General features: G+C 40.2%; 1 protein-coding gene across 1 annotated transcript in view; it reads right to left on the bottom strand.

The window, feature by feature from the left end:
* The window catches only part of PPP1CB (protein phosphatase 1 catalytic subunit beta), a 30,376-nt gene extending 8,316 nt beyond the window's left edge, over positions 1 to 22,060 (bottom strand). The window contains exons 1-4 of the mRNA XM_076334399.1: positions 21,782 to 22,060; positions 8,686 to 8,817; positions 5,060 to 5,290; positions 4,626 to 4,730 (exon numbers count right to left, since the gene is read on the bottom strand). Coding sequence (XP_076190514.1) covers positions 4,626 to 4,730; positions 5,060 to 5,290; positions 8,686 to 8,817; positions 21,782 to 21,833 — 520 coding nt within the window. The 5' untranslated portion in view covers positions 21,834 to 22,060. The remainder of the gene's footprint in view (positions 1 to 4,625; positions 4,731 to 5,059; positions 5,291 to 8,685; positions 8,818 to 21,781) is intronic.
* Positions 22,061 to 25,730: the final 3,670 nt, after the last annotated feature.

The following is a 25,730-nucleotide window of genomic DNA, read 5'->3' as shown; positions in this document are numbered from 1 at the left end:
CACTGGATGCTGTAAACAAATACTAAACTGTGCAGCTGCAATAGATAAGGAGCACAGAGGTGGTCATCTACTACAGCTCAGCTGCTTAGTCATTTATAAAACCATAGTACCTTGATTACTCAAAAAAAAAATTTATCACAAAGACACAGCTCTTTTTGTATAGTTTTGCCATATTAACATGTAATTACAGCCAAAGCATGGGATTCCAAAGCCACCCTTTGAACAGTTTAAATACACACTCCAGAGCTTTTCTACTTGAGGCATACAGGCATGAAAGAGAGCCTACTGGATGCTCTATCATCTTAACATGTCCTTAAATAAGGGTCCTAAAGTGACTTAAATGACTTACGCCAAGATTACCTAATTAAGAAAGTTGCAAATAGAGCATGAAGACCTAATTTGTGATGAAACATATTTCATATTAACAAGCCATATCCATTTGACTCAGTCCAGAACTTTGAACATGATAGAAGAAAACCTGTCATCGGAAAGGAGTCACCACATAAAATAATTTCAGCTGATAGACTTTGCACAGTGGCAACGTATGTCTTACAGAAGAATGACTCCAATGCATTTGATAAAAATACTTGAGAAACTTTTCTTCAAGTATTAAGATTTGATATTATTTTTGTTGAAGCAGTCTTATGATAAAAGCCTTGAGGATAGAAGGCTTTTCCTCACCAGCTTGTTGACGCTGTCATCACAATACTACCTTGAGGTTGCAAAGGATGGCAGAAATCTTACATTAAAAAACGTATCAAAGCAGTTTTAGTCAATTCTACTTACACAACAATACAGGGATACTAATATAAATTCAAGTAGATAACCAGCTTTTAAACTTTGACCAGCCTACCTCTTCCCCTTTCCCAGAACTGATCCATTTGCATGCAGATTACATTACCACAAAAGCATGTAGATTCTACTCTGATTCTACTCAGCATCACACCCTGAGATAGTAATGGACAATCTCAGTGAAATAAGCACAATCAGTTTGTGACCTTCTATGAGGTTACAGCTCTCACCATTTCAGGTTGCACCCAACACATTAAGTTCTTTAAAAGAAAATATATAATTAGAAACCACGTCTCAACCCTGCAGCTGTTAATTTTTGTGCTATTTTACAGCACTGTAAAACAGTAAAACCCCACAAAACTGCCTGCATGTTTGTAGACCTCTTTGTAATCACCCAAGAGCTCTTCTCTTCCCAAGTATCTTCCTAACTCCCCCTGTACAAAAAGAAATAGCTAATGTCTCAAATTCAGATCTACAAACAAAAGTTGTACATGACCAGCATTAAATGAAGGAAATAAGAATGCAAACACAGGCTACCAAAGCTCACTGTCAAGCTGCTGCCACTACAGTGATTGCTGCAAACTACTGTGTACTGAAAAAAACCTGAAAAGTACACAACTGAATTAAGTTGTCTCGTCACATAATGACAGCTAAGCACAGGAAAAGTATCTTTCAGTATACTAGCTTCTTGAAGCATAAGAGCACCCCCTCCCTAAGGGAAAACAGACAATGAGTTGTCATTACTCCTGGCAGACTCATCAAATCCAGGCTCTATAGACTTGAACCACTCCCTGATCAGGTGGAATTGGTAAAGTAAGAGTGATGGTTACTTATTTTTATAGTGTAATCCAGGAAGCTCCTCAGGTCTCTTTGGATACTATGTAAGTTTATCAAGTAGACTTCATCTTCAACATACTTTTCATTGTCATTAATGTCACAAGAAAAACAGAATTCCAGAGCTTGAAAATATTACATAAATCCAGTGTTCTACTAAACTAACATGACTCATCTCAGAGCTTAAATCCAATGTGGTAAGACCAATGTGTTCCATCAACATGACACTAAAACATGGACCTAATTTATAGAAACTTGAAAGTAATCACATAAGGTTTCTAAAGATTAGAATTAGAGTGGTGTCATAGATAAGAGGACAATACTGTACAGAATACAAAGCAGAGCAAAAGGGAGAAGTCAAGAATGGTTATGGAATAAGCTTTAATGAAGCGAGATAAAGAGCAAAGTCAGACGTAAGTTGAGAGGACAGCCTTAAGAAAAGGCCAAAATATGACTTGCACAAGCAATCTGGAAAGACAGGGAAGAGAGAGGGAGGTGATGGGAAGGATACAATGAAAGATCCTTTCAGCAGCATGAACATTTGGAGACAGGGATAGCAAGAGAGGTTTGATTTATATTGTGAGGTAGAGAACTCAAACCAGCAGATGCCCAGAAAAGTATAGGTAAAAAAGCTGACTCAGGATTTTAAGCTATTGTAGATAGCCTACTGGGGTAAGTTAGGTGCCTTTTGTTTTACTATGTTATGCGGTTTTGCAAAGTTTTATTGTATATCCCAGAGGACAATATTTTTAAAATAAACTATGCAAAAATGCGCAATATAGTAAAAAAGGCACCTACCTTATATCTACATGCTAGCTTCAACCTCCAGCAGAGTTGAATCGTTTTTGTTGCTGCCTCAGTGTTTATTATAGTAGTAACATCATGAAAAGGCGTTGACAGTCCATGACTTCATGGGATCTGGAATGCAGTTTGGATAGGATTGGAGAAGAGCGGAAAAAGGGCAAAACTTATTTATGTGCTGAATGTCCACTTTCATTTATTAGGAGCACACGGCACATATAGTAATCTTTTCACTTTATTTCACAGCCACAGATCAGTTGTGAGTGATAGTAATTTCGGTTACAGATGAAGCCTGTACAAGTTTAAGGGACAATTAGCATTCAATAGAAAAGTAAATATTGCTTTTCGTAAGAGGATCCTTAAAGCATACTATGCACAAAATAAAAGTTTTCCTATTTGATTAAACAAGAGGTTAATCCCCCCAATACATTTATAATAAAGCTTTAAATTTTTTTCTTGAAAAATAGCTTTCTAGGCTTCTTGCTCGTGACTCAGGTCTCAGTTTTGTGTGTATATGCACTTATCAGTTTTGCCATAGAACATAGCATTCTACTCTACCTGCTAAGCTTCCTTGATTACTTTCTACCACCCACCTAAGCTTAACTGTTTGCCTGAAACACCACAGTATTTTGTCTCCATTCATTCTCTACTGTTTTCCAAATAAAACAAAATTCAAAAAAGTATAATGATAGTAAAAGAGTAATTCCTTCGCCAGCTTTTTTGGAAACAAATTTATTACATGGTTTTAGCCACTGATAATTGGCTACCTCAGTGCAGAAGTGGTTTTGTATCTCACAGTCTTAAAATTATGAGATCTAGCTCATAAAATAGGTACCAGTTCTTAAAAAAAGAAGAGAGACACCACAGCACAGCTGATTAAGAACAAGATGAAAAGATGAGCTGTGAGAAAAACAAGTACTTTCTCTAACATGTCAATGTTACCTGGAGACTGGCAGACTCAACCGTCTATCATTGCATTAATTCTGTATTTACAGAGACATGACAATACCTCAGAGCATATTATGTATAAGACTCTGGTAGTTTATACTAGCAGGCACTGAAGGCAGAAGCTTTCAATACAAGATGCACATTTTTTTACAGCACATTCCATACAGGCAGAGCTCTTGCAGAGATACCTGTAATTAATAAAGGCAGGATGGCAGCCATCAATACAACTTCACAAAGTCTGGAAGAGTCTGCTCAGGAATTTTGGATGCACACTATTTCTAATTCCAAATGGAGCTGTTCCAACTAGAGGATCTGCAGTGCTCTCACTTCCACTCATCTCTAATTATCTCACTGACAATGCAGGTGTGACACCTACCAGACCATCTCTGGATGACTCAGTGCAAGGCATCAAGTAGCTTATTAATGGAGGTAGTTGCAAAGACAGCTGCAAAAAGGCAGGATGGCTCCTACTACAAGTAATTTGAAATTGTTGTCAATTGTTTGACTCTGCAAGGTGCTGAAAACCTGTGAGCATCATTGCCTGTTAAAACATGGGAAGTCCCCTTCTACAAATAAGAGTGCCCAAGTAAGTTCCAATATTCAGAGAAGTCACAAGCCTCAGTCAGATCAACACCAAACGCTTTTTTCTCTACAAGAACAAGGCAGCACTGGGACAGGTGCCCACAGAACATAGATTTTCCAATAGCAAAGGTTTTATGAGTCAGAGCAAGCCATGGCTGACCTGCTCTATTGTTAACAAACGTCTTGCTTCAAGCAGCAGGCTTGACTATGTGACCTCAGAGGCCCCTTCCACCAACATTTTATGAAACCAGCTAAAGAGGCCAAGACTACAGAGCTGGGGTTACTTGTGAAAGTTTTCTTTCACTTCACTGCTAGGGATGCCAATGTTAGCTAAGGCTGCACTGATAGATGGTAACAGCAACAAGTCATGTGGCAAATTAGGCAAGAACTCTAGCATTCACTATCCTTCAGAGAGGGACGTACTGATGGCAATACTTACAGACGCGCTTGCCCCTCAGGCACAGAGGGCCATGTGTATCAGGTAAGAAAGTCATCTGTCTGCTGCCAGGCACACAGAAAAGCACAAGGCGTAACAGCAACCTTTACAGACAATATAAGGTTAAATGTCTCCAGCTAAATATCAGGTATGCACATCCACACTCCATTTGGTATAGCATTAACACAAAGATCAGTTTAGACACAGCCTATAAAAGCAGTCATCAGCTTACCTCCATGACAACAGAAGATCTTCTCATCCACAATGGCTGCAATAGGCAGACAGTTAAAACAGTCTGTGAAGGTCTTCCACAGCTTAATGTTAAATCTCCGCTTGCCTACAAGAAGAGCGTGAGACATTAGGAAGAGAAGGCTGTTTTCTTAAAGTCAACCTGCAATACATATCACAACCTGATCAAAAATGTTAGCGAACTGTCTTCACAGGGCTTTATTTTTGTTAATGAACTTAGGTTTCAGTCTCCTGCAACAGCATTTCAAGGACAGCAGAAGAACAAATAATAATTCTCTAGAATTGGTTGAAATGTACTTTTAGAAAATTTCAAAGCAGGTTCACAGAATATTAAATCCTTGCAGTACAAGAGTCCCTACTAGAAGTGTCTCCAAAACACAGTATAACAGTCTTTCAAAAGAAATAGGTTTTGCTTACATTCATCATAGAATCCATAGATCCGATTGATGCTAGCACACTCATGATTTCCTCTTAAGAGAAAGAAATTTTCTGGATACTTGATTTTATATGCCAGTAATAGGCAAATTGTTTCCAGAGACTGTTTGCCTCTGTCTACATAATCTCCAAGGAAAAGATAATTAGCTTCCGGTGGGAATCCTCCATATTCAAATAATCGAAGCAAGTCTGTATATTGACCATGAATATCACCTGAATAAGAAAATGTTTACCGAGGATTAGTGCAACAACATAAAGAGTACACAAATCAAGAGCTTAAGTCAGCTAATCACTTTTTACTAATTGATCTTTAAAAAAGCATTAACATTTCCTTTAAAATCAGACTGGCAATAGGTATCAAAAAGGTGAGACCCATGTTAATATTACAAACTGAAGTACTCACTAAATGTAAATAACCCACAGTAGTTGCAGAACTGTTATGTCAGTTATCAAACCAATCTGAAAACCAAAAGCTACAGAAGTCTTCACAATTAAGCTTAAGCTTTCTAACCAAGCTCCAATTCGTTCAAATTAAAACAAGGTCAGAAAGACAACCTCTAATTGAACAGTTACATGGCAAGAAAGCCAACGTATTAAGAAAAAGTTAAGTCACATTATTTACTGCAAAAACAGGTCAGTAAAGAATCTAGACAGACTGGAGAGAAACTGAACATTGCGGCAGAGAGCACTTACTTCAAAGGTCAACTGCTTGTCCTCCCATAACATTGCTCAACTAAGATTCCCATCCCCCAGCATTTAGGGTAACTCCTCCTTTGATGCAATTACTCATAGGAAAACAGTAGAGACTCAAAAGATTGATATCCCTTACAAGATAGTCAACCCTGCAGGTATGTCTTAGGAAAAATAACTGTCATGTTACTCATCACACTGCCAGCTTTAAAATTAAGCAGGCTTTCCATGAAACAGCTCTGTGTGGCAATTACAACACCACAGCATATCATATCAAGCCTAGCCAAAGCTAACTATTTGTGAGCTGCCCATAAGGTCAAAGAAGATACCAGAGCTGCTCTACAGTAACTTGTAGAAAACATGCGATGTATTCCAGCTGACTGTAGAATTCATTACCAAAGTGACTGAATGCAAAAAAGCTATGCAAGAAACCTTCAGTACAAGCTGTATGCTGTTTAAATTTAGCATCTCCTGGTCCCTTACACTAAGTATTCCATAAATGCATTTTCACTTTTGCTGCTTGTTCAGTGGCAAAATCTCGACTTTAAGCACAGCTGTTCTCCAGTAGAGCGCTAGCTACTATGGCCTTAAAGAAAAAACCCAACACAGACATCTCCACAACTTTTTCCATAATCTTAAAAAAGAAAAAAGGTTCCCCAACCTGTATGCTCTCCAGTTCAATTCTTAAAGCATACAGTGGTAAGAAGAATACATAGCTATATTCCTCTTTACTCTTCATGAGAAATGCAATACTTCCTCTTTTAGGCAGCATTCTTCCGTAACTGTTTCTCACTCAGGGAGAGGAATCACTTCCCAATTTTCTTCTAATAACGGGGACATTATCCACTACCCAATTCCAGACAGAATCTGAAGTTTCACTGGCTAAAATAATTTTCACATATGTTGCAACAAGAACGATTCCTATTCTACTTGATATTTAGAAATCTCCAGGTCACAACCAGAAGAAAACATAAGAGGACTCCTCAACAAGTCATTGCTATGCTGAGTTTAGTACTCCAGAACTACACTACCAATACACTCTCCAGACTTCACCACCACCAGAATCAACGACCAAGTAAACATTCTACAGAAAGAATACTATAATTGTGTTCGTTGTCTACTTTCAGTTACACACATGAGACAGAGGGACCAAAGCACTTAAAGGTAAAGGAACATTTTACAGAAACAATTTTGTAAAGGAACCAAAGCCTTTACATTCCATATACATTCAAGGCACTTGGCATTTTAAAAATACAGCTTCATATGGGCACAAGTTGAATTGATGTCTACCAGATACAAAGCCTTACAGTAAAACCCGCACCTATTTTAAAAATGGATGTTTACATAAGAGTATCTTTCATCTTACATTAAAACACAGCCATTCAAGATGTAAAAGCTTATTTTGAACTGACTTGGATTAGAAGAAAAGACAATCCTACAATGGTTCCTCAGGCATTGCCTGAACACACTAAAATAGTTCAAAGCAGTACAGCTGCATATTTTACTTTTGGTGAAAGCAATCATCTTTCTTTCACTTTTATCTAAATGCAACTTTGACAATTGCTCTATTAAACTTAGATGCACCTGACACTTCCTGGTGCTATCACCATGTTTGGAATCCAATTTAGAAATAACAAATGCCTTATTTAACCGTGCATTTGCTACCCTATTATTGTACACCTAACAGTCCTTTCAAATGTCTCGATTTAAGCAAATGAGAAACTAACTTTGAAGGAGGTTAATTATACTTTGCAGACCTTGACTTATGTACAATCTCAATATTTCATCCGAGTTTTCATTTTTTCTTTATCTAGGAATACAATGAGACTACTGTAGTCCTTTCAGTGTAACATAAACACAACATGGTAAAGCTGGATTCTACCTTCAACTTTATGTCATTAGGCAAGCTGGTCCAGTTTTTCCTCCCCACCCTACCAAGCAATTAGTAATTTAAAAATGACTTTGCCATTAGTGTCTTTTTTTTTTAATTGGTAATATCCTCTCTTAATGTAAGAGATGTGGCTACATTAGGTCTGCCAGGAAGAAGCTAATCTATCTTTGAGCGTGTTAGTAACAACAAATTCAAAGACTGCTTCAATTTTAATACTATGACACTTTAAGAAGCCCAATTCAAGAAATTTTATGCTTTCTAAGACTGCTTCTGCTGTTAATAACTTGAAAGATTATTACAAGCCAGTATTTATGATATTTTTGTAACAGTTTTTAACAAGCTTGCACACCTATTAACAACAGCGTACTTTTGAAGAAGTCTAGTATCTTATAAAGGCTTAGAGAGGTAAAGAACACACAGTTTTATCCACATTTGACAGCAATAACCATGTTTGTTAAAACTTGCTATAAAGCTCAAGGAATTTATTACTTGGTAAGTAAGCCTAATTTAACAGTCTGCATCCAGTTTTATTTTTTCAATTGAAAGACTAACAATGTTTTCTTCAACACTATTTTTGAAGTGTTCCATTTCACAACATGTAAAGATCTTTGTTTGGCTTATGCTTTGAAGAGAAAAACCTACAACATTAAACATTTGCTTTTAAAGCAGCTAACTGCTTTTTTAAATGCAATGGAAAGAGGAGCAGCTCTGCACAAGCAGTCCCTAGGGAGGTACAAGGGACAGGTTGCAAAATTTGCACTAGACGAGGGCACAAGCAGCTCTTACTGCCAACGGAACCTGCTCCTAAAGAGTACTGGGAGCATCAGCAATCTACCAACAGTTAGCTGCCTTTTCTCGACTTAATCCAATCTAAGCTGAAAATTACATTTAAGAATGTGAAGTCCTCACTCCAATCCGTATCACCCAAGCCACAGTCACCTGCCTGTCTCAGTATCCTTCCAACCCACCTAGCATACAACTAGATTAAAACACCTACATAAAACACATACATAAGAAGTTTACATACCACAAATTTTCAGAGGTGCCTCTAGTTCCAGGAGAATAGGCTGGCTAAGAAATATTTCCCGTGATTTTATGCACAAGCCCCGAACTTCTGCTTCAGTCATCTGAACAATCTTCCCAGGACGACATCCTCGTACTGAAATGAGATGTTTAACAATTGAAGGTAACTATCACACAGATACACAGCAATAGGTAAGGGCAGATGAGCTGTATTTGAAATCTGTATTTGACAAAAAGCCAGCAGCACACTCCAACATATCTACCAAATGCATTGGAATTACGTATTCCAACAAATTTAAAATTTATCTCTGATACTGTGGTAAGCTGTGCTTAAAGGTCTGTATGCATTCTTGTCAAATCAGGTTCTCCGAACAGAACAATTTAAGCCTTGCTTTCATCCACATTTGGATAAATAGCAACTTCAAAAAGTGTTTAAATTAGCAATCTTATTATGCTAGAATATTCATAATAGGCAAAAAAATCCTGAGAATGGCAATCCTGAAAACACTTCCACATTAGCACAAAATAAACTTCTTTAGGACTGTTGAGTTCAACAGGGCTAGCTAAATACAAAGAAAAAACCACAGCCATGTTTATGCTTTTGGCAGCTGAAATGGCCATATTAGGAACACCACCCTAAAAGCTATGAAAGTTCAATGAAATCTTCATTCATATATAATGGCTCTTGAGTTACTGGAACCTTTACATCCAAACAATGACATTCTAATTAGAATGAAATTGAATTCCTAAACCAGTAAGTCAGGTACTCAGACCTATATTTAGCACTAAGCTTTCAAAGAAAACATTCACATGTCATTGCACTCCAACCAACATCCTCTGGCAAGTTTATCTGCAGCTGCTTCTTTCCACAAATATCTATATGATTCCTCTGTCAGAGGCTTTAATGAGGCAGTAAGATAGAACAAATGCGTCTGCACTTTGGCTGATCCAGTTCAGTCTTGCATCTCAGCATAACCCAAACTTCAGAGTTCAAACTAATAAGCCAGGATGTATCAGTGTCTACAACAGGCGAAAATCCTGTTCTGCCATCTGCTTTACATGGAAGCAACATTCAGCATTAAAACAACAGTAGTACCTACAAGAGAAGGTGGTACGAAACTTTAGCAGTTCAAATCCAAATGCTTTCAAAGTCAAACATAGTAAGACATTACTTCATAAAAATTTTAGCTGCAACTTCAGGAAGTCTAGTAAGATAGATTTGCAAACAGAATAGCAAAAACTAGTTCTTCACACATAAAATAAGTTCCTGGCTTGCCTGCTTCCCCTCTCCAAAACAGAAGATTAAGCTTGCAACTTTTTTTTTTAAATTAACATAACCTCCCTTTTCCTTTTACTTCCACTTAGGTCCTAGAAAACATACTTTACAGAGATCAGTATCATTATCTACATTGTGCAATGGGGAAAAAAGGATACAGGGCAACAGTTTGTCCTAGGCCACCTAATACTACAGTCCAAAGTGTTAAGCTCAAAAAGCTCTGCTCTGGTTATCACCGCATACTTCTCCGAGTGTAACTGCACATCTAACCATTCCAACACTGTGCTATGAATTTCTATTTTTTGTTTTTAATAAACACCACGCACGCTTGTTAAACTGAGTTTAGGAAGCAGCCACAGTAACATGTGAAAAGGCAGAAAGGAAGAATGGTTTTCTCAAGCAGGGAAGAGAAGATGTGAAACTAGATCCTGGGACAGCCACTTTGAGTGCCAAAATAGCAGGAGGGCTAGTTGATCTGCAGTAAGGATACACTGGAAACACTTTGCTCATTAGAATCCCACAAGAACAAGGCTGTGGCATACAGGACTTCTTTCAGCAAAACTCTGAATCAGTACCAGGTGATATTTACCACATGGTAAGTCACATTCCTTTTGCTAACTAAGATTTCAACTATACTTGAGAAAGCAAACAGCTTTTTAGCAACACTTTTTTGTTGTTATTCTTCATGCATTAAGATGTTGGCTTACATATTAAAAGAATACAAAGGCAGACATTAGAGACAATCAAGGTGACTAGAAAACAATAAATGCCTACAGGCTTCCATTTCACCACATCTCAAACGTCTACCAAATGATAGATACATCTTCAGCCCCATAGGGATTATCAGCAAAAAAAGTCTCAGGCTTGACAGCTTGCACAGGACTTGACTATCCAATTTGCAAGGTACCAAAATGCTCCAACAATCTCCACCTTTTCAAACACTTGCATTCCGGTACCTTATTAACGATCCCTTTCATAGACCAGAAACTCATTTTGATAGGCACAATAAACTGTCATTATACATAAGAAAGCTCCCACCTGAAAGAGCAGAGTCTTAATAACACAGTGGTTATCATTTTATTGCAGCAATTGTTATGTTTTAAACCCATGGCTTATAATATCAAGGTCACACCGAAGAAGCATGCAGCACAACTAGCTTTTCAGTCCCATTTTTCCCTCTACAAACTGTGCATTCTTTTAACCTGTTTTGATAAGCAATTAAAATCTCCTCTGTATTTAACTACTTTCATAATGTTTTGCAACACCAGAATTAAGCCATTTCATGTAGATTAAAACCAAGAATGACTGAACTGCACACTTTTTACATCCACTCTAGTTTTGGAACTCAAACCCAGGAAAGCCCACCATACACAACATTAATGTTACCATAAGTAGCACCAGACCAAGCACAGAGTCCAAAATTGAGACAGCAGTTCAAGGAGGGCACTCATAATACTTAAAATAACTTTGATCCAATCAATATTTCTTAGAACACCAGCCTTTAGCTTCCTTTGAAACTCACATGGAGGTTTAAACTTGGAACAATTGCTTTATAGGATTGAGGCTTTAAGCACTGCTGGATTTTTGCACTAGAAGACACAGTGAACATGCAGCTCCTGACTTCAAAATTAACTAACTGCCATAGTCAGTGCATCCAGTGTCTTGATGTTAGTTCTTTACTTTTTACAGTAGAGCCTTAAATGTTGCAAGCCCTTAACAGACAAAGCAACAAACAGGGCAGTAACTTATTACCACACTTCAGATTCTCCAGATAAGAGAAGCTTCTACAGCTATGGCAAGTACATCACTCTCAGAGAAGGAGACAACACACACCTAATGACTGCAGTTACTTCCAGCCCTTGGGAAGGGTACAAATCTGGGCCATTGCACCTTTGCGAAGGCACCGCACCGCCCCCCCCCAATCCAGTCAGTCAGCAGCTCCACATAGCAAACATATAAGCTCAGTCACATTTGAAGAAGTACAAAGACTGGGGTTTCATGAGGAATAATCATCAATAATATAGTTAAGAGAAAATAAGTTTTCTCCCACAGTCCCCTGATCATCAATAAGGGTACTACATATTGAAAAACTAGAAGCTACTGTGACCCTGGAAGCCTCAGCCCTTTAACTGGAATCACAAAGGCACTGAAAGGTTTGCCAAGCAGTCATCCAAAACAGCTGTGCCACAGCTGTGGTACAAGTACACAAGCAAGACTAAGCACATCTTTCACCAGCTTACACTACAACTAGAATTTTGTTCAAGTTTCCTTGACTCAGCTGAGCACTGTATGGATTGTAAACAAGAGCATCTCTCACCACATTTAGTTTTTAAAAGCCAAATCCCCAAGAACAGATTTAAGAGGAGGTTACGAGAATGAGATCAAGAGTGTAAGTGATGTTTTTCAGACTAATTTACAAATTACTATAGCTAACCATTCTTAAAACAAGCAAGTCATAGCTGCATGCATTGTAAAATTTGTAGTTCACAAAAAGCCTTTAACAGCATTGGGAAAACCATCATTTTTAATGGTCGTCATTTTCTCAGAGCAGAAACAGCATCTCAACATTAGACGTAAATTAGTTCTCTTTAATCTAAGATGCAGATGCTGTAAACAAGCTTTGATTTACATAAAAGTCTCCGGTAGGGACAGCAATTCCTGTTGCAATGCACAATCCCACCAGAACAAGCCTTTGCTGCAAGAAGCTTAAAGCAGAGTGATATAGCAGGGAATAAAGAGAATTAAAAGCAACTATATGCATTGTACTGTCAGGATATTATTTTAACACAATAGATCCTATAGTAATCCAAAAGCTGCCCTAATCAATACTAAAATAGTCTCTGCATCTACATAACCTGTGATAAGCAACCTTAGCAAGTCTACTAACAGCAATTAGTAATCAGAGACATGAGTTGCACACTAGCAGAAAAGAAAAACTTCAAAAATAGTAATTATTTTTTTTTAATGCCTCCAAATTCATGCCAGAGAGTAGCAGATTATGTAAGGCAATACTGGAGAGGAAGAAAATAAATAACACTGAGGAAAGCGGGTCAAGAACTGGCTGTTAGAAGTTCTATGAGCATCACTTTTTGCCGTACTCTTTCATTAACTGGAGAGAACACATTTAACCTATTTTGTCACACTGTTTCTGGTGTGCCTCTCACTCTAAGTAACTAAGCTGCTCATTTTGTGGCATCACGAATAGAAGTGTCTTCAATTACTAAATCAGCTGTGGTATGCACATCTGTCCTAAGCATTTATACCATGTTCCGCAATACCACACACGTCCTGTTTACTAGACAAAACACTCATGGTTTTAGCATAATATTAAAACCCAGACAGACTTCTGTGTCTCAAAAAATTGGGCCAGCATTATTGCTAAGTAGCAGCCTCCTTCTTTCCCTACACCTTTTTTTGCAGGCATATGAATTTGTGTGGCCACACAGTAAACTGCATCAGCGAACTGATCTTTTCTTTCTAGTACAAGGACACAACAAAACAAAAATGTAATCTAGATAGTTCCGCAAGCTAGAGAAAACATCCAGTGTGAACCTGGGCTAGGACTAGTGAAGAAATAAGCAGCTGGTTCTGCTTCTTTTCACAGTAGCTCCAGCCAAGCTTATTTCTGAAATTATGGCTTTAGAGATCTATTTTGCCAGAGTATATCTAAAAAAAACCCCAAAACTACATCACAAGACTGCAAGCATGCAATTTTACAAATTGCACGCAAGCAATTCCCACAAGCTTACACTCCCCCCCCCAACATTCTGTAGAATATTTAATCATTAGTGATTACCAACTACAACATTTAACTATTGATTTCTTGTACTTCAAAGTACTTTGGAGTATTTGATGAATCCTGAACAGCCTCTCAATAGTAGGAACAGAATGGATTTGGAAGCCAAAGGTGGCATTACCTATGACTCGGAAAAAAACAAACAATTCTTACACTGATTTTGGAAACATGTTCTGAAGTTATCTGCTCTCAGCATTTTTTAAATCCAAGTTATATATTATCATGGTTTTAAGTCAGGAATCCTACATTGGATTTAAAAAGTGTCTTTCATTTTGGAAAGCAAAATCTCTACTCCCTCAAAATATTTTCTGTTATTCAAATTGTTCAGCTGTCATCCAGAAGCAGCCACTCCCTATCTTGCAGCAAAACACTGAGAGTTAAGCCAGCAACTTCAAAGTTTCAGAATTGCTGTAACAGAACTAACCTTAGAATGGCTTTCATTCATGTGTTACACTGGTGGACAACAATAATATAAATTAAGCCCTGCCAGAGTTTTGTCAATTCAGTAAGAAGCCTATTGCTGAATATACAGCTACTCTGCATGGTGTATGCAGCAAAGCCCTGTACCCTTCCTAGGGTACATCATCCAAACTCCCCACTAAAAATAGAAGAATCAGCCTTCTATGGAGTTTTTTTACCTGAAGAACTGTGCTTTTATATCCAAGCACTGCCAAAATCTTAATAAATTTGCCTTCACTGGATGCCCTTGATATTAAGTTATTTTGCTGAAGAACAGTGATTGCTTGTGAACTCATTTTAGTAGGACTTACTTAACATCAAACCCAAATTCACTGCACAGTAAGAGATTGCCCAAGCCTTCAATTTCTTACCAGGAAAATAACCAAACAATGAAGTGTTCTTCTACCCAAACTTGAATTTACATTCTTAAAATACATACTATTCAGCAGAATTAATGCTCATGGAGAAGGAGCTTTATTAGAAACTAGTATCTAAAGTCACTTCAGGGGATACCCAAATAAGCCCATGAAAACACGCAAGTGTTCCTACACCAACCTCCACCCATTATATTTGCTTTTCATGGACCACCTGCTTCCTTACACAGGGGTTCCATAAACTGACAGTCTTAATCATTCTGTATCATGCACAGTTTCAAGAATTGCCGAATTCAAGGTTGAAGGATAAGATCACATGAGTTACTCCATTCTGTAAGCAAAATGTGTAATCCTAAAGCTCAGTCTATACGTACTGTTTGCTTAATTACACTTGAACCTAAAACTCATACAACTAGCAAAGCATAAGGTAGAAGCCTCTCACTATGCTGTATTATACAAAGTGGTGGCAATTCCTGTCCTAGTCCACTTGGAAAGCTAACCTAGCATAAAAATCTCATGAAACAAAGAATTTCAGCTTCTTTCTCAAAGTTTGACTTTTTCCTATAAAGCAGTGCTAATGAAATTCCTAAAATTTGAGAAAGGCAGAGGCAAATTACCAAGTTACTTCATAACTCCCGAGAATCATAGAATCATTGAGGTAGGAAAAGACCTCTAAGATCGAGTCCAACCATCAACCCAACACCACCATGCCCACTAAACCATGTCCCTAAGCGCCTCATCTACACGTCTTTTAAATACCTCCAGGGATGGGGACTCCACCACTTCCCTGGGCAGCCTGTTCCAATGTTTCACCACTCTTTCAGTAAAGAAATTTTTCCTTACATCCAATCTAAACCTCCCCTGCCGCAACTTGAGGCCATTCCCTCTCATCCTATCACTAGTTACTTGGGAGAAGAGACCAACACCCACCTGGCTACAACCTCCTTTCAGGTAGTTGTAGAGAGCAATGAGGTCTCCCCTCAGCCTCCTTTTCTCCAGGCTAAACAACCCCAGTTCCCTCAACCGCTCCTCTTAAGACTTGTTCTCCAGACCCCTCACCAGCCTCGTTGCCCTTCTCTGGACACGCTCCAGCACCTCAACGTCCTTCTTGTAGTGAGGGGCCCAAAACTGAACACAGTATTCGAGGTGCAGCCTCACCAGTGCCGAGTACAGGGGCACGATCACATCCCTACTCCTGCTGGCCACACTATTTCAGATACAGGCCAGGATGCCATTGGCCTTCTTGGCCACCTGGGCACACTGCCAGCTCATGTTCAGCCGGCTGTCAACCAGCACCCCCAGGTCCTTTTCCGACAGACAAGTAAGAAGTAAGAGAAGTAACAAGGAGAGAAGTTACTTAAGTTGTAATACAAAAAGCTGGGGTTTAACACGACTTTGCACCTCTTCAATTTCTCACTTATTTAACTAATAATGGTTATGTGGTATATACACACACAAAAGCTTTATATCAAGTTTGATATTAAAAAAACCCCACAAAACACACAGAAGATGGTGCTGTGAAACTAAGATGACCTAGCCTATGTACTAAGACAAATCACACAACAGTAAGAAAAGTCAGTAAATAGGTTCATTTCTATGTTCGAATTATGATCCAGATACATATCACGTTAGAGGCACCTCAGGTTGTAGTTAAGAGTAGATTCCCCTATACACACTCACCCTTCACTGAGTACAGCATCTGACCTTACCAAGCAATAGCCAAATATAGTATGCTTGACTTCACAGTGCTAAACCATATATTGTGGTGGGGTTTTTTTCCTTTTTTAAAAAATTACATACCTACATTTGGTGGCCACTAATGAGCATTTAATTGCAACTACCAAGTATTAAAAATCTACATTAAATACAGTGATTTTTTTTCCTTTTATACGATGGTTTAGCTGTACTCTGAGCAAGACACTGAATGACTCAAGTAAAAACTGTGCTGCAGAACATCTAAATGAAACAGTTACTGAATCATGTAGCCTTCAAGTGGCAAAACAGCAAGCCAGAATAAAGGAACACCAGCACACATTGCCCGATGCTGGGCTCTTGGCCTTCAATGCAATTTTTCAAGCCAACTATCCCATTCGTCATGCACTTATAAAGCTAAAGATGAACTGGCTGATATCTGCACTGCTGTACAAACCCAGAAACAAACGTTGTTCTTCTTTCTATCCCTTCTCCCTGTTTAATACAATACCTACCCTCCTCGAAACATATGAAAACCGCCTATTTTCTTTCTCTCTCTAAAGACTAAGAATATTTCAAAAATACATCCTTTACAAGAAACTCCTTATTAACTTTTCCTTGTTTATTTTTCTAATAGCAGATTATCCAGTGATTTCACACCAAACCAGGTAATAACCCTTGTTTATTCAAGGTTCACCTCCATGGTTTGTTTATATTGTTCCGCAACAGATCATTAAGGTCTATTTTTCTTCTCTACAGCTGCCTCTCTTTTCCAGTATCAGTTACAGAGCCTGTGGAACTGCAAGCACTACTACTGTATCATACAACACCATCAGGCTGGCTGGATACATTAACAAGTTAAGACACTAACCAAACAAGACAGACATTATAGACCATAATACATTAGCCCAGTAGCTCTATAGCATTTAAAACTAATAAGGAAAATCTCAATTATTTCATAAGCATTTAAAATCCAACTTCCATTTGAAAAACTGACTAGTATTCAAATTTATCTTTATCACAACCTGCAAGACCTCTGAAATCAGAAGAAACTAAAGGTTGCAGCTTTCTTAGAAGACATCACATGACATGTTAAGAACACTGCGCAACCAGCTTTTAAGCCAATCATAAAAATCACACTTTGAGCTGAACATTGAAGCAATAACCATTCTCCACGTCTGACAACTCTCTTCTTGGATAAGTATTTCCCAGCTTTCGTGGTGGATCAGTACTATCAGAACTAGTAGTCCTCCTAGCCTCACCAAAAATAATTTTGTTTTAGAGCAGATCCACGTTAAGTTCCATCAAATGAATTCAAGTTGTTAATTTGAAATAGGTCAGCTAGATTTAGGCAAGCAAGGGGTCTTGCCTAAACAAGGTAAATTTGTTTGTACAGCTATATAAATAAACGCTCTTCACAGAAATCCAGCTTGTATTTAAGGCTACTATATGTCTGGGTTTCCCCAAGTACATCTTCTCTTCCATATGGGAAATTCCTTAGTCTTTACCAAGACAGATACCTATATATTTGGAAGTGCAGAAAGTCCAGTCCAGCTGGGCTGCCTTATATCCAGACATTTTAAGAGACAGTTACAGCACAGAAACAGGAAGCCCAACACCCAGACAGAAATATAGCAGTCTGTCTTAACACCATCCACAGCACTCTTTACAAGTAAGGTCACACCTATTCCAGCATCCTTGCGTTGATATAGAGGGGACTTTTCCACGTATCACCAGAGTTTAAATTAGCTTAGGGCCTGGATGAAATATAAGCCTGGTGCCATTTAGCATTTTTGCAAATTTCAGGGCATTTCCCATAGAGGAACACATGATGTGCCTAGATGGGGCAAAACACAACATATTCCACATCTGCTGTAGTCATGACAGTCTCATGTGTGTGCATACTCCTGTGCTGTCCACAGCTAGAATGGACCGGGAAAATCTAACCACCAGATGGCATAGCTGGGAAGGTAGGAAGAAAAAAACAAAACAACAACAAAGTCAACACACTGAAGAAAAAATGAGGCTATCATCTTTTTGTGTACCATAGTGCAACTAAGCCTGACCCATGACTAGAATTCTGAATACCAGTGCAAGAAAGAAACAGTCTTAAGACTAATTTGGCTTATTCACTTTCACGGTCACATATCAGTGCAAAAGTGTTTTAGCAAAGCTATGGAATTTTGTGTTTACATGACCTGTAAATCTTTGCAAATTAACTTATGAGTGACTTCTTTATCAAAAGAAATCTTATAAAGCTTGAAGTATCTCCAAGATCAGTCAGGCACACATCTAAGAGCACTAGCATCTCCCTCACTCTTCTAGTAAAGAAAAAGGAATGGGAATTTAAGTCTGGAGGTAGAAGAAGTAAGAGAAAGCATTGCTACATTCAGACTTTACGCATACAGTGTACACTTTAGTTTTACTTTCCTCCAAATAGAAGTTATCTGTAAGGTATCACTAACTAGTAACCAAGTACTAGACACATTGCAAGAGAAATGCAATCCAAAACAAGCTCTTAACATTCCTAAATTCACCACTTAACCAACGAATAAAAGGATAAGAACTTGCTATACACAAAAGAACATGGAAATTAAAAGCTAATATCCTAGAAGACTATCACCATGCATTACACTATGGTTCAGTTGAGTCTTTTGAAAACTATCCCCAATTTAACTCAAGAGTTAATCTGGCTTTCAGCACTCAAAAGATCTCCAAAATAAGTACACATTCAAGATAAGCATGCATGCACGTGTGTCAAGGGTTGGGAAGATGTTCTTGATGAATTCTCCCAAGCAGCCTAGCTATAGGTCACCTCATATTGATATCACAGAAAAAAGAAAAAAACAAACCAACACATGGAGGGTAAGACGATCTGAGTAGGTAATTCCAATCAAAAGGCAAGTTAACGTGTCATATAACCCAAAAGATACGTAGTCTTGGGCAACAAGGGTAAAAACAGTTAGAGTAACCTAATTAAAGTAAGAGCAAGAACTCATGACAGCTAATATCACAGCCTAGAAACAGGTGTCACCAACCAGCAATCCAATGACAGCAGGGAAGTTTCCTGTTGCTGTGGCTTTTGATATGTATTAGCTACCCTTTAAAATGTATGCGCAGCAGCCACTGAGAAACAATTGCGGACTACTATTCAAACTTAAAGCCATCCATTTCACTTAAAAGTAACCAAAAGGACTAAATATGTACTGCACGACAACATTTCATAAAAGTGTCTTTTTATTATTTCAATGTGCATTTTTACAGCTCAAAAGCCACGTTCCTTATCCTTTAAGTCAAAGTTGAAGTGTGAGTAATGGAGCCAAAAAACTTGCTTTAAACTAATTAATTGCTCCAGAGATAAGAGTCAATGGAAATTTTTCTGAGCAAGCAGTATGGGGAGGGATTCATACTCACTTTACCAGAACAGGTCAGCTAAGCAACAGCATGAGATCCAGAATGTGAGCTGCCAATTGTACAAAAAAGCTTCATTGTGAAACACTACTACTCGAACTACAGCTTAAAATATTACACGGTAGCAGTACAACAAATAAAAGATGTTAAATGGAACCAAAACCGATTCATACCCAATGCATTATTTTAATAGTTTTGTTTTAAAAAAAAAACCCTGCAAGAATCTATTCCCTTTCACATACAAGATGTTGTACAAAGGCACTCCTACTACTGTTAGTAGGTGACAAGCAGAGAAAAACCACCCCACTTCCCTTAAGAATCTTCCTAATCTCTGCTCAGAGGGAGAAACAGACTGAGAAACAGAGATGAAAAATTGTAAGCAAAGCATGGTTCAGAAGTTGCACATACATATCACTAAAGATTAAAGTACTATGGAATACAAAGCACAGACTAGGTTGCTCGGACACAAGGCACCCAATCATAACCCAAAAAGCTAGAAAGTTGCAACACAAGTATTCATGGTGTATGTAAAAGGTATGGAATATGAATTTTAAAAGTCTTAGTTAAAAAGGATAAGCAGAGTAATATTTAAGAACAATCCAACAAGTTGCATACCAAAACACTGCAGAATCCCCTCCTCTTAAAGCAATCTATATTTAAGTAACTACACTGATGAGCAAAGAGGAAAAGTACCTTTCACATATTTTTAAGGTGCCTCTCAAAAAACCCCACCACCACACATACATTTTGATGTCCCAAAAAAATCTGCACTGCGAAGTCAATGTCTACTAGGTTACTATTTGGTTTGTCTTAAAAACCTACCTAGTAATCTGGGTTTCAACATCCAGAAAAAGGGAGTTTTATCTGTATTAGTGATCAAAGATAAACTTCGACTGATAATACCTGCAGGTTTCTTCATACTATACTACACTGCATACCTTAAATCACAAACATAAGCACAATTGCCCAAAGCCTGTATGTATTTTAAAATATTAATTTTATTGTTCATAATTTTCACATCTAAAAAGAACAGATAGCAACTACTAAAAAAATCCTCAAAGCCCTAAAAACTCTGCTTTGTAGTAACTCAGCTGAACAGAACTTTGAGTTACAAAACTTGTTTCACTTCCAGAACTGTACATACTCCAGAAATTCCTTTCCATAAGCCTTCTGCAAAGTAATCCAACTATCCAAGGAATACAGCAACCAAGTGAACAGCGCATACCCATGCATGTACTCTCATCTCCAACATACCAGGTATTTGTTGAATGTGGAACGAAAGATTAATGGGAGAAGAGGCCTAAGAAGACTAAATATTCAAGACATAACTTAAATAAAAAGAAAGTGCAGGAATAATTCCTCAGCTTCTCCAAAAGCAGGGAGTAAGTCAGCTTCCTCCTTATTTTAAAGGAAAGACTCACTATTTAATACACACAAAACCTTTCATAGCTTTTATTAGCCATCCATGAGAGCCACTTTTGGAGACTGCCCCGTAGGCAGGCAGAGGAATGTCAGCCCACTAAATCCCTCTGCTTTCACTAACACTCACGTACATACAATTCCATACCTAACGCAGCTTATACACATAATTTTAAACACGGAAGACTGCGACTAACCCTAACCGGAGGAAGGGATAAGGCCGTCCATAGCTCAGCTAGCGAGGCTTCTCCAGCTCGCCCCTAAGCCAGGCAGCTGCAACGGGGGTGAAGGGAAGAAGGAAAGCGAGGCTTTTGCAGCCACTTCACCTAGACAGGGAGGACGGACCCCCGCGCACACCAGCGCCGACAGGACGCTTAAAAGCGCCCCTCCTCCCTCCGAGGGGCTCAGCAGGGCCGGACTCGGGGCACCGGCGAGGCGCGCCAAGCCCCCTCCCGGCCGCCACCCCGGGCCCGGAGGCGCGGGGGAGGCGCTGCCCCCGCTCCCCCCGGCCGCAGCGCGGGACGAGCCCGCCCCGCCCCGCCCGTTTCGCCCCTACCCCGCCGGCAGCCCCGGCTCCCGCGGGGAGGCCGGGGGGAGGCGACGGCGCCCTCTCGCCCTCCGCGGTGCGGGCGTGGGGCGGCAGGCAGGCGGGGCTGCCCGGCGCCTCGCTTACCTTCCAGCAGCCGAGTGATGAGGCTGTCCACGTTCAGCTCCCCATCCGCCATTTTGTGGCCACCAGACTCGGTCCCGGGCGGGGAGAGGGCGGGGTGGAGGGCGCTTCACGGAGGAGGAGGAGCAGGGAGCGGTGGCCGCAGCTACAGTGGCTCCCCCCACCCCCCTCCGACAGTCCCCTGCGGCCGCCCGGCTTCTCCCGCGCTGGCAGCCGAAAGCGCCGCACCCGCTCCCTCACCGCTAAATGGGGGGGAAGCGGCCACCCCTCCTCCCTGCACCTCCTCCCCGCCTCAGAAGCCGCCAGGGCGCATGCGCCCCTTCACCCCCCCGCCTCGCCCGCCGCCGCGGCTCTGCCGCTCCGCGCTCCAGGCACCGCGCAGGCGCCGAAGGTGCAGGCGGGCTCCGGGGCGCATGCGCAGAGCGTCACGGGCCCTCTCCCTCATCCCCCGCGGGTCTCCAGGTTACCGCCCGGGCGCGCGGTGCTGCGGGCGTCGCTCGGCGGGCGGCGGCGGTCACCCAGTCACCTGCCGGCCTGCGGGCCTCGCAGGAGGCAGCTGCCCAGCCCCTGCGCCCCGAGCCGGGCTTCCTTGGGCTGCTTTCTGTCCGGCCCGGGCCTGGGAGCTGGGGGGCTCGCAAGCCAGGCCTCCGCGCGGCATCCTCTGGGTCCGACTCTGGGTCAGCCCCTTCAGGCCTCCACAGGGTGCAGGATGAGGAAGCCTTTCCTGTCACGACGCCTGCAGCGGCCGGTCCTGAGGGGTTGGGCAGCTCCGCCGGCTCTAACTCGGGGAGCAGCTCCGAGGACTTCGTAGTGGATGTGGGGATACTTGGCACTTCTCATGGCGCCCCACGTCCTTGTAGCATGTTACTGCAGGAGAGTGGTGGCTTTACCTTAAGAGGTTACTTTGGCAGCCATCAACTAGGACAAAAGGCAAGAAAATGAGTCCTAGTAGGCTGTGTGTAACCTGTGTGTCACCCCTTCTTCTGCTGAAACTGCGCCTGTGACAGTTCACAGTTTATTAAAATCTGTCAGAACTGGAATGACAAGTTGTGCTCTTTATAGCCCTCTTCTAACACAGTTGTCAGAAAAAACTAACTAATGTGGTTTATGTTTCATTGCAGCTGGGGTAAGAGTACTTTTTTGGTGACTTCTGAAATGGGGTTTGTTTTTTTTATTTTTTAAGATGAGCTCTCTAAAGACATGTTAGTTTACATACTTTTGTCAACAGATGCTTGCCTTGGACAGAGAAGTGCTTTAAAATGTTAGCAGTGAAAACTTCTTGTGAACTGGGACAGCAGAGAGATACATGTGTGTTGACAAAATAACAAAGTGCAGATGTTCTAGAAAAAACAAGCCACTTATTTATATGCCTAAATATAGATGTTGATGTAGAAACTTATCTCTGTGAGCTCGAACTTGAATTTTTCCATTGGTCCGTACAAGCCAGCAAAATCCAGTCACCTTAAATAATTTCAAAACCCAGTCTTTTATCTCTTGATTAGGAGAAAATGAGTATGAGCAAAACAAAAGCAATTAGGACAAGGTGGGGCAATGATTAGGCATCAGATGACGCTAGGTGTCCAGACAGTCAGGTAAAAGAACACTCTTTTGAAATAACTACGCAATGATAATAAAGTTTCACTTGATACGCTGAAGGAAGAGGAAGAAACTCCAGAAAAGAAAATTGATTTTGTATCTCCGTTTGTAGGCAGCACATACGGAAATGTAATTCCAACTCATCTGCTGAAAGCATATACAGCTATCCTTTCTTATTTTTCAAATTCTGCTAGTAGTGAAAATGTAAAGAAAAAAAATCCTAAAATATTTTTCTTTCATTTTTTTGTCAAACTAGGAAAAATAATTATTCAGCTTTTAAAAAGATCTTCCTTATGTCAACTACTTTATTGCTGCCAAAACTAATAGATCCGCAGTCCCTCTTGAGTTTTTAGGAATTGTCCCAGTTCCATTTCACACAACCGAACTGCCCTGAAGGTTATTTTAAGCCATCGCAAGCAACATCAGGTTCAGGCATAATAATATTATATTATCACAGAACATTCTGCATTAACAACAAAGCGGGGATATGGAATTATCTTTCGCTGTGGCATAAAGATACAATTAATGTCTTCCAAAACTCCACAAGATATACTCAAATTTCAGATACACTGAGCAAAACATAATTCCGTAACAACTGTTTTTACCAGGCATGTCAGCATGTTCCAGAAACAATTCAGCAGCATATCATAATAACAAAATAATTTAATAAGCAGAGATGCTATGGAACGGAACAAGCTGCAAAAACCCCCTCACTTCTTTCCTTGTAGACACTGTGCGAGCTTCTTACTTTATTTTACCACATCACATCTGAACTACATTGACCTGTGCAACTCGTGCCATTGCATTATTGAGGATCACTGGTAAACACATGAAGCTTGGTTTTTCTACTCCATTTCACTCCTTCTCTGTTTTCTCAGTTTTCTGAAGGATAGCATCACACTGGGTCATAAGATGAGGAAAGCCCGCTGGTGCTGCCTTCGACGTCAGAAGTATGACACCTCACAGGACGTCTCTTGGTTCCCATCACGGCTGCATCCCAGCTCGCACACCACAGCACGCCTTCCCTCCTTCTCCATCGTACCATGCGGTGGGAACGTAGCTGAGTGAGAGAGTCACTCCCCAGATGTACGTGGGTTGTCAAATGGGAGGATGGTCACCTCAATGCGCTGCATAACCCTGTAAAGTTTGCCCCCCCTCCCCCTTCGTAGCTTGAGCAGGGAAACGACTATGTGAGTTTCTCCCTCAGTGGGTAAAACTTGACAGGTCCTGTGGTTTACATTGGCATAATCCCAGTACAGCAAATAGAGTTAAAAGATCAGAGAATGGGTCCCATTGTCTTCTGTGATTCAGAAAGAAATAGTTAATGTGGACTGAATGCATTTTCTTTGATCGGGGGAGATGTTCAGTAATTTTTAGCATTACACAGGTACAGACCAAAGATATCTAACTGGTGATTTAAGTAGCAGGAGGAACGTTGCTGATGCCTGTGGCAAATTCTCATTAATAATGCTCAACTTCCTAAATTTCCTTTCAGTTATTTTGAAATTTCCTCTTATGTCCACCAACGTGGCTTTGCTTCTAACTTTCTCCTACTTGGTTTCAGTGTTATTTATCCTAAGTACCCTGTGTGTCAACTTTCCTCTCCTTATCCCCATGCCATCTCAAGGTGTCCTTTAATTTGCACAGCTCTTCTGCTGAGTTTAAAAGATTTGAAGGAAAGACATTTCCAAAGAAGGTGGCAAAAAGTTTTATGTTAGTAAGTGTCATTCCCTAAACTGTGGCTCTCTAGACGCGAGTCCTCACTTAGGCTGCTGCTGCAAATTTGAGACCGTTGCATCCCCACCTACAGAGCACTGTCTCAGCATCTCTGATGTTACCTACTCTTTCCTAGTAACCTTATGTTGGTTCAGCCAGTACTTCTGCTACTCACTGCGCTTTAAAGTTAGTGCACTACATGCACTTTTAAGTTATTTACTACGCCATTGTAACTGCTGCTTTCAAAAACCATGGCCCCAGCTACATGACCCTCCTAGGTCTGTCATCAGTTACAGGCTAGACAGCACACGGCAGTATTTTACAGCGTTATCCTATCACTATAGGATTGTTTCTAATGTACTCTATCACCTTTGCCGACTGTAACTCAGAGATGACTGCAGCTGTTATGTAGATGGGAGGAGGAAGCTGGGAGGAGCCATGTGGTTAGTTTTCTAGTGTGTAATTAGGAGCATATTCTCCTTGGGCGGCGATAGCTGAAGCACCGCTGCCTCCTCAGTGGCCTTCTTCAGTTTCGGACTTGAAACAGAAATTAGTGATCTAAATCAGCAATGTATTTTCTTAGGATAGTTTGTTTACAAAATATTCACAGGTCCTGTTTCTTTAGTCAGAAATGGCAAGA

Source organism: Aptenodytes patagonicus, chromosome 3 (assembly GCF_965638725.1).
Source record: "Aptenodytes patagonicus chromosome 3, bAptPat1.pri.cur, whole genome shotgun sequence".
In the NCBI taxonomy this organism is placed as follows: Eukaryota; Metazoa; Chordata; class Aves; order Sphenisciformes; family Spheniscidae; genus Aptenodytes; species Aptenodytes patagonicus.
Note: the sequence above shows the minus strand (reverse complement) of the source record. Positions and strands in the feature narration are given on the sequence as shown.